The sequence below is a fragment of the Phalaenopsis equestris genome, unplaced genomic scaffold (genome assembly GCF_001263595.1).
Source record: "Phalaenopsis equestris unplaced genomic scaffold, ASM126359v1 Scaffold219392, whole genome shotgun sequence".
Taxonomy (NCBI): Eukaryota; Viridiplantae; Streptophyta; class Magnoliopsida; order Asparagales; family Orchidaceae; genus Phalaenopsis; species Phalaenopsis equestris.
In genome coordinates, this window is record NW_018237760.1 from 1 (window position 1) to 10230 (window position 10230).

General features: G+C 33.4%; 1 protein-coding gene across 1 annotated transcript in view; it reads left to right on the top strand.

Moving 5' to 3' along the window:
• Positions 1–3947: 3947 nt before the first annotated feature.
• The window catches only part of LOC110037435 (TBC1 domain family member 22B-like), a gene marked incomplete at its 3' end in the record, with an annotated part of 17492 nt that continues 11209 nt past the window's right edge, over positions 3948–10230 (top strand). Inside the window, exons 1-3 of the mRNA XM_020742087.1 lie at positions 3948–3998; positions 4439–4511; positions 4631–4685. Coding sequence (XP_020597746.1) covers positions 3948–3998; positions 4439–4511; positions 4631–4685 — 179 coding nt within the window. The remainder of the gene's footprint in view (positions 3999–4438; positions 4512–4630; positions 4686–10230) is intronic.

Genomic DNA, 10230 nt, shown 5'->3' on the forward strand with positions numbered 1-10230 from the left:
AACAATTGACATTGTCGCATTGTTCATTTACTGAGACATTTTTAAAACTATTTTTGTTTGATAAAATATTTGGTTTATGTCAATCTTGTGTGCTTGCTGGATACTGAGTTTTTAGTGTGTCGTCAAAGTATGATTACTTATCTCAGAGGTAGATTCCTCAATCTTTTTTTATTGGTGACCTCTTATCTTTTTTTTTTTTTTAACTTCATGTTCTGTGATTATTTTTTCAAGCGTGATTAATTTTATTAAAAAATGCTACAAATGGGTTTTTATGATATCAACATGTTTCTTGATTGAAGTTTGATCTTATACTCCTTAATTTACTGTGGATTTTACTGGGTTTATTTTAATTACTATTTGTGTTGTTTTTATTACTCTTATTTGCATCAAAAGTTTTCCAAGTAACTATTTCATTGATTGTCTTTAACATTTGAATTCTAACTTTTAAGTGCTTGAATTTCATTCATCACATCATTTAGAATCATAGAAATCCATAACCTAAGGCACACTACGTAACAATCAATTGCTGAAGAAAGAAAATGTGGGAGGAAATACTCACTTAATTCTCATTACCGATCTTCAACCATAAGGCTACACACATAGGAAATCGGTCCTTTGTGATTTACAATCTTACCAAATACATCTATCATAAATATGGAAAGGAAATAATTCTGAAATAAACATAAGTAGGAAGGCAATAAAAATTAATCTAGGCGTTTCTCAAATTGTCTCCAATTAATCTATCCATCATTCCTTGGATGGTCGGTTTGGGCGGACTATGAAAAGGAGGCTGATCCTCCTAGATTTCCACATTCCTCCGCAAGTTGGGTTGTAGATGTTGTAGAGACCAAGTTTATTCTTGAACTTTGAGAAGTTGCTTAAAGGAAGAGTTTTGGTGAAGACACCGACAACTTGCGGGGCATAACTTAGCTGTATAATTCCATCATTAACTTTTGTGATAAATATCATATCAATGTCAATATTTTTAGTCATGTAATGATGCACGTGGTTCTCGACAAAACATATAGTTGCCTGACCTGATAAAATATTTGTATAGGTCTATTAGAGGTACTCAATTCTTGGAACAATTTCATAGATTCGTAAGGTATACTCTGATTTTACAATGTTTCTAGGGACAACAATTTGTTTGTTATTTCTCCATGTGACCAATTTTCCTATACATAGGAGCAATAATCTGTGGAGAACCTTCTATCAGTGAATTTCTTAGCCTAATTTGTTTCAATGTAGACTTTTATCTCTCTGCTTTTGGCTCTCTAAAAAATTAATTCATAACCAGGAGTTTTTTTTTGAAAAATCTTATGATTCTGTACACCAAGCAAAATACTCTTTATTTAGTTTATTCATATGTTGACTAACAATACTAACAGAGTATGCAATATCTGGCCTAGTACGTGACAGGTAGATTAGTTTTCCTATCAATTTTTTATATCTTTCCTTATCCATAGATATAGTTTTTTCTCTCTTATTAGACTTCTTGTTGGGACCTATTGGAGTATTTGTATTCAATCATTTTTATCTCATTTAGCAAATCTAGGTTTATTTCCTTAGTGATCTAACAATACCTTTTTTGGACCTTGTTACATTCATACCTAGAAGATGTATCATGATTCTTTGTTTTTTTTATTTGTTTTTTTATTTCAAACTTAGCGGCAAACTTTTCTTTGATTTTAAGAATTTTTTTCATTATCACCAGTAAGAATCATATCATTTACATATACTATTAGTGCGATAATCTCACCTCATAGAATGTGTTTTATGAACAATATATGATCAGCTTGACTTTGAAAATATCTATTAGATCTCATAGTTTTAGTAAACCTTTAAAATCATGCCCTTGCAGATTGCTTAAAACTGAGAGGAACTTGTTGAGTTTGCATATTAGGTATTTGTTGGAATTATTCTCAAGTCCTGATAATATCTACATGTGCACTTCTCTTCAAGATCCCTATTTAGGATGATATTTTTTATGTCTAGTTTATGCAATCCCAACTTCTTATTAACTATTACTGAGATGAGAACTCTGATAGTGTTTAGTTTGACAACAGATGCAAATGTCTCCTCATAGTCAATCTCATGGGCTTCAGCGAAACCTTTTGTAATCAGTTAGCTTTGAGTCTCTCAATGTCACCACCAGCTCTATAGTTGATATTGAATACACATTTGCATCTATTTGACCTCTTATCCCGAGGAAGTTTAATAAGAATCTATTGTCATTATGCTTTTATACTTAAATCCCTCTTTAACAATTTTCCCCTATTCTGGAACTTTGAGAGCTTCATGAATGGATTTAGGAATCTGTACATTATCAATATTAAATACAAAAACATTATAAAGTGAGGATAGCTTCCCATAAGCTACATACTCAATAACTAGATATTTAGGCTGACTTTTTGTTGAATCTAAATATGTCATGTGGATAACACCTACGGCATAGAGCGTTAGACGAATAAGAGGAATATAAATGAGAGATTGAGAGAGAACAGATTGCACATTAACATTAGTTTTGAGAGAGTAAATTGAGTAATTCTCTATTGATATATAGTAAAATTACATGTTTATCCCTATTTTAATAAGGACATTACAAGTCATTATTACATATTTTCGTGTTTGTAATCGACTCTAGGACCCTTTCATATTCATAACTGACATCATCACCGTTTTGTAATCATAACAGCTTGAAGAGGGGCATTTAATGACCCTTTAATCTTGTCATTCAGTCGGCTGCATACCTTCGATCGGCTAAGAGGTCATCGGTCAGCCTTTTCAATGGAATTTTGAGCAGAGATTGTCTTATCGTTAAAGTGAACTTAGACCTTTAGGTAGATGGTGTATCATAGTAATATGACGAGCTGTTATCCTTGGACAAGGAGCATTCTTAGAGGATCAGATACGTGCGCCACAGGGTGCCCTTCGACCTTCTTTATGAAGAATTTCAGAATCTTCCGAGGGAGTTGGTTACGAGCGATTGTCCCTTGGGAGACTCGTTGAATTTCCTTGAGATTCATGCGTTCATAATTTTGATGTACATATTTAGTTCCGACCGAACGAAATGACACTCGGCATTTTTGTCTTTTGATTATCCCGATACATTGCATTTAGTGTTCATAAACGAGACTCGTTGAATTTCCTTGAGATTCATGCGTTCATAATTTTGATGTACATATTTAGTTCTCTGATTCTCTTATTACTTGAAAGCGACAACTACGATAAGAATAAAAGACCTAAATGTAATAATTGACTTATTTATTGACTTGTTAGCTCAAAAGGTTGGTAGGAGGAAGCTGTCTAGAGGGGAAGTTGCTTAAGCGAGTGATTCAGAAGAAATAAAGAGTGGAGGAAGCGGTCGGGTCATTTGACTCAATGCTGCTCCATCGTGAGACAGGGAGTAGGGTTGATGTGCACATTATTGGAGCGGCCGGCTCAGCAACCGGTCTAGGTGGTTGCGGAGACCCAGGTCCAACCGCGTGAAGGTGCGCCTCCCTTTCCTTTATTTGGTGAGGCCATCCAGTCGGTTGTTCAACCGCTTGTTGGTGAGTGCCTCCGATCGTTTGAGATAGAACGAATCATTGGTACGAGAAAACCCAATTTTCTTTTACTCAATAGATTTGTTCTTTTTTCTTTTTCTGAAATTTGATTATTCTTGCTGAGGAGATCGTGTAGATTATCGACTCATTTATAATGGAAGCCAACCATCCCTCTGCTCTATAGGCAGTCGAGGGGCATTCTATTCCGGCCCATGGCAGAGGCTCACTCAACCACTTATCTGCCCTGCGGACATTAAGAGGGAGGCCGATGGTCGACGAGGATCATCAGAGTCGCTGGCTATCTGGATAGACGAAATGGTGGACTCTGTCTAGAAAGTTAGCTTGTAGAGGGAGGTTGTCATAACAAACCTGAAGGAAGAACTGACTGTCCTTCAAGCGGACATGGCGATTCTCCGGATAGAGGGGGCAACACTTCGGATGGAGCTGGTAGAGGTTTGGATAACTAGTTTTATCTCCCGGATTCGAGTGGAGGAAGAGAGTGTAGAGAAGTTTAAATTTGGGGGTGTAACGCCCAAATTTCAAGAAACCATGTAAAATTTGGCAGATTTGAAAACTTTCCCAAATTTTACATCTCTTGGAATTCAATTGAAATAATATTATTAAATTCTACACATGAAATCGATCAATTCCATATAAAACACCATAAGTTAATTATGAATGGATTGAGAAATATAAAATTCGGAAGTTATATATTTATTTAACCTAATAAATCATAATTACCCTAATTAACTAAATCCTTAATTCTCTGCTACTGTTGCCCACCTCTCATGCCTTTCAATCCCTTTGTTTCGTTGAATCGTGAGTTCCAGTTTTGATTTTCTCCTTCAGAATTGCTCTTTCTCGCAATCCCCCTCTCTATTCCTTTCATGCAGGCAGAAGCGAGCTGCGACCCTTGCTGCAGTGCAAGGGCGGGAATAGCAGCGAATCAGACGGCACAGAGAAGCTGTAACTCGGGATTTTAGGGCGCCGACTTGATTTCTGCAAGCATGAATCCCTCTTTCATGTCACTTGAGACCTTCATTTCCTTCATCTCAAATTCATTTTGACATTTACCTCGTTTTTAGTGCTTTTCTCATTTCTGACAGTCGTCAAAGGCGCTTATTTTGCGCTAGAAGTTTGGTAATTGATTTTGCGAGCTTTTAAAAATATTTTAGCACAAAATCATGAAGAAAATTATTGTCGGAGGTGATAAGAAGGAGGAAATGTTAAATTGGTGATTTTGGAAAGGCAAATTGATGCCAAAAAGCTCTTTTGAGATATGTTTTGACATTTAATGTTTGTTTTTGGGTTAATGCATGTTTTGAGCCAATCTTTTATGAAATTCTATATTGTCTACGAGCCCAGGCTATTTATAAGGAGAAGCTGGATAACAGATTATTGAAACTACGTCATATAACTAATGGAGAGCAGGTGACTGACTTACTCACTAAAGGACTTAGTTCAGTGGAGTTAGCTAGATTATGTGACAAGATGGTCTTAGTGAATATCTTTCACCCATCTTGAGGGGGAGTGTTGTGAGCTATGTGTAATTAGAGTGTAGTGAGTTATTGTAATTAGAGAGTTTTATTGGTTTTATTTGTTAAACATTGTAACACATTTAAACACGTATGTTGAATTAAATAGTAAGTTTTCACATAAAAAAATCATTTGACATCCATTATTATAATCTTTCCACTAGATCTGCTACTACTAAAATTGCATTCCTTGTGTTCGGTTTTAGATTTACTAAAAAAAGCCTTATAGAATTTCAAGTTTACCTCTGCTAATTCAAAATTTTCCCAAATTTTGAATTAATAGTGTTGTGAGTTATGTGTAATTAGAGTGTTGTGAGTTATTGTAATTAGAGAGTTTTATTGGGTCTATTTGTTAAACATTGTAACACATATTTAAACACGTATGTTGAATGAAATAGTAAGTTTTTACATAAAAAAATCATTTGCCATCCATTATTATAAGCTCGCCACTAGATCTGCTACTACTAAAATTGCATTCCTTGTGTTCAGTTTTAGATTTACTAAAAAAAAGCCTTATAGACTTTAAAGTTTACCTCTGTTAATTCAAAATTTTCCCAAATTCTCTCTCTTTCTTTAGTCTTATCTACAAGAAGGATGTCATCATCGAAAATCGTACACTAAATTACACCCTCCTGTAAATGTTTCATAGGAACATTCATAACCAAAGCAAAACATATGGGTTTAAGGTTGATCCCTGATGTAATTCAATTGAAATAGGAAACTACTTGGTCAATCCTCCTTGTGTTTGAACACAAATATCAACTCTAGTATGCATATTTTTAATGACTTCAATATAAGCAATATCAACACATTTCTCTTCTAGAACTCTCCAAAGTTCATCGCTTGGAACTTGATCATAAGCTTTTTCTAAATCAACAAAAATCATATGTAGATTCTCCTTACTATCTCCATACCTCTCCATCGAACCTCTCAATAAATGTATAGCTTCCAAAGTAGACATGCCCAAAATGAATCCAAATTGATTTGTGCCACGAAAGAACGAAAAAATAGATAAATTGATTTGTGCCACGAAAGCTACAAAATCAAAATAGCCATCTTACAAGCACTTTACTGCAGCCAATTCACTCCTTTGTGGAATTTAACTTAAATTGAATGAATACGAAAATCATGTCAAATCATATGTACTAACTTATGCTATGAAATAAACGGCGGGACGTCCCTCATTCAACAATCATCATTGACATGTTTTTAATTATTAAATTAAGAAAACAAATATAAATCAACCAAAAAAATAGATAAATAAGTGTAAATAGATCACTTTTTGATGTCATGTCTTTAAATGGTATAAACACGAAGGCTTTCATCCCTAGGGCTTTGAATTCTGATTTAGAATTTTTTATTTCTTTATGAAGCAGTACCAAATAGGATTTCTGTATTTTTGATGAAGCAATATGTACAAGAATCTTTTTCATAAAAGTGGTAACTACTTGATTTTAAACATTTCTAGGGTACATACAATTTGTTGTATTTCTGATTATAGTACTTCCTTTACCATTGGTTTTCTGATACCTTTTCATCAATAGATTCTCACATTAGCTTGAACCAGAAGACTGACATTTTACCTTTTTGTTGATGCCACAGAGAAGTTACGTGAATTAGCATGGAGTGGTGTACCACCTTACATGCGACCTCATGTTTGGAGACTGCTTCTGGTAAGAATCTTATGTTGACAGTTTTTGGTACATTTACCTGTTAATGATTGTGCCTTGAATTTATTTACTCTTGATTTAGCAATAGGCAATAGGTTTGTTATGCATGGGAACTCTTGTTTTTGCTTATAGTTTCTACTTCTTATGGTGGGAAACTAATAACTTTAGACAACAATTTTTAGATTGCGCATTGAACCAAACCTACATTCATAGTTGAGGCAGGCATATGCTACATTCACAAATAAGACAAAGGAATATGTGTCCATACTTCTGCAGTTTCTACTTGTCAATAGAGTTTTATGTTTGACGTACGTAAAGCTATAATCAAATAACTTAGGCTTGAGCTTAGCTATTCAACCACATACTTCTGCTAAGTTAGGTTTAATTTCAATTGTTTCATTTAAATTAGTATTTGTGGATTTTTTTAAATTAAATTTAAAATTAATTATATATTCATATAATATTAAGTTTTAATTTGAACTTTTCAAAAGGATTTCATTAAATTAAATTTCAATCTTTTCGTTAGTAACTATTTTTTCTTAAATATGGATTCCAACTTCTTATAATGAGATCAGTGGTTTAATGAATGAAAGTTGATTCTTCTTGTAATCTCTCTCCCTTAATACTCTTCTTATTTGTTGCTCCTAGACCATACATTATTTAGTGTTAAATTTTGCATCTTGATACCCATTCGCTAGGTTACCCCACATGTACTTCTCCTAAAGCTGCTTTATCTTCACACTATTTTGCATCATATATTGTGCATCGCTATAATACCTAAACTCTACACTCACATTCCTCTGTACTCTTGCAATCTGCATCTTACATGCCATTCCTATCACGTGTCATACAAAACCCAATTAGTTTTGCTCTTACGTGATTCACCACAAATCCTGTGCATTCACTTGTGTGCACTCCTTGTCTTTCCTAGTATTTGATCACAACCATACTTATTTTGACCTTATCTCTGCAAAACCATCCCATGCTTCTATCCCTCTTCGCTTGTTCACCAGTTCATTTTTTCAACAAATCAATTGGTGTACATTAAATTTTTATCAAACATTAATCTCAAATTCTAGAATTGTTTTTGTTTAGTATCATACCTTTGATACAACCTATGCAATTTAATTGTTCATGATGCATGGTTTATTTGAGAAAATACATGCAAAGCATGTTTGTGAAGTCAAAAAATTCTCAAGGTTCACTATACTATCAATATTATTATTCTATTGATCTATTTAATAAACGTCATGATTTTCTTTTTTGAGGAATAGAGAAAAGTGCCAAAAACGGTCCTTTGACTATTTACATGGGCCTATTTTAGTCTCAAAGTCTAAACTTTCAATTTAGTCATTAGAATCTTTTAATGGGGTTGAAAAACACCTCTTTTTAAATGAGTCTAGTGCTATTTCAGCACGTATTAAAAAAATCTGGGGATTAATTTGATATTTTTATAGAATCGAGTATTAGAATGATCATTTGTAAAGAGCCAGGGATCATTTCGACATTTTTTTTGTTGAGGGTTTATTCTGAATATGATTTAGATGGACAAAATATTGCTTGAAACTTTTGGATAATGAAGTTGAGGATGCATCAATCATGTTTATATGTCTATGTAGGTTATGCATATATTTGTCCTAAATCTTATCATATTTCAACTTATGAAGTATATTTCAAGCCTCCTCGAAACCCTTTTCAAATGCTGTGAAGAGTTGAGAAAACTTGACAAACTCATTTCACATGTTTGTCCAACCCCACGAGTTTTAATGCTGCACTAGCTTCAGCAAACCCATTACCTACTCCTCCTTGTTGATGATTTCGTTGACAAAGTGGAAGATAATGTGCATGTGATTTTCTATTCCCATAGATGAGCTTGACCCAAAAATTGAGCATGATATTTTGTTATATGATGTTACTGTATTTGAGGTGTCTTTGGCCATTCCTTTAACTTTCCAACCTCTATAGATGGAGTGACAAGTTGTGCCTAAACTTTCTAAATTTTTTCTTACTCCATCACAAATTAAGTTTGTTTTACCATTGTTGCAGTTACCATGTGACTACAGAATTTTTTTTGGTGTTACTTTGATGATTATATATATTGCATGGTTTTTCTCGGGCACTTTTTTTTAAATAATCATACTACATATCTTGATAATGCTAAAGATGTTTTTGTGTCCTATACTTTCTAACATGGCTGCTAGACTTCCAAACAAGGGCCTTTATTGTTACTCTTTTATCGACATGTTTATTATGCCTAGTTGAATGGGTGTATAAATGATTTGATTTATGATTTATTTTAGTTATTTCATTTAGATTTGGTATTTTGTATTTTTTTTGTTGAAATCAGAATTTTCTATTAATTTATCACTTGGTTTCCGTGGCGCCAAGCCTTCTCTTCTGGCTATGCTGTCATTTCTATCTTCGGGGATACACTGCTGTTACTAGACAACCAAAAATTTCTTCTAGGCATATCAATTTAAACCTTGCAGACAGTAACTTCAATTATCTATCTAGCTTTTCACACTTTTTAAAATGTTCATTTTACATCAAATCTGTGTGAACACGTTGAATTCTATTAATCAAGTAGTCTCAAAACGCAACTCTGTAGACCTAACTTACAATTCAAGGTTTTTTTTTTCTTGGTAGGTTTTTTTCTTGGTATTTTTCTTGGTATTATACATTGTTCTAAGTATTATAAAATCAGTATACATTGAAGGAATCATAAGATAGACCTTTTGTTGCATGAATTTGAATGTTGTCATTTCGATCATCACAGAACGGTATTCCTTAATTACAATATTCTTCTATATATACTTCTTTTCCTGCTTCTTTTTAATTAACTTGAGCATAATTATATCTTTACCTTCTGAAAAATAGTGTAGGGATGATAAGCTAATTCACTGGAGTCATAAATAAAAGTTTCAAGAGTGGACTCAATTTACGAATGGTTTCATGATTACATCTTCATTGAGACAGTTTGCAGTTGCCGAGGACAAAATAAAGATTTTTTATTGCACACTACTATTTTTGTGGTGGGGATGGCAAGCAATACTTCTTTCTATATTTGTTCTTTTGTATAACGTTTTAAGAATTAAGGTAAATTCTACTTTTTAGATTTTGCTTTTGTGACATAACTAGAGATGAAATAAAACGGTCATTAATTGTAAATAATCGTTTTGCATCAAATTGATTTTCTCAGCAACCTCTGAATTTTGGCTTTATTCTGTCAATGGCTTGCATCCATGGTCCTTTGCCGGCAGTTTAGAGATATTGCGAAGTTTTGTTTGCTAACTGATCTTGATTTAAAAGAGTCTTAAAAAAATCAAGTTCAAATGACCCTCAAAAGTCTCTTTGGCAAGCTCATTCTTGTCCTTTCTTGTCTTTGATTATTACATGTATTAAAAAAAAATCTCTTTTCACCTTCTTAGATTATTTTCAACATGTGAAAGACCTTGTGAGCTTTACATTTGGACCTTTCCT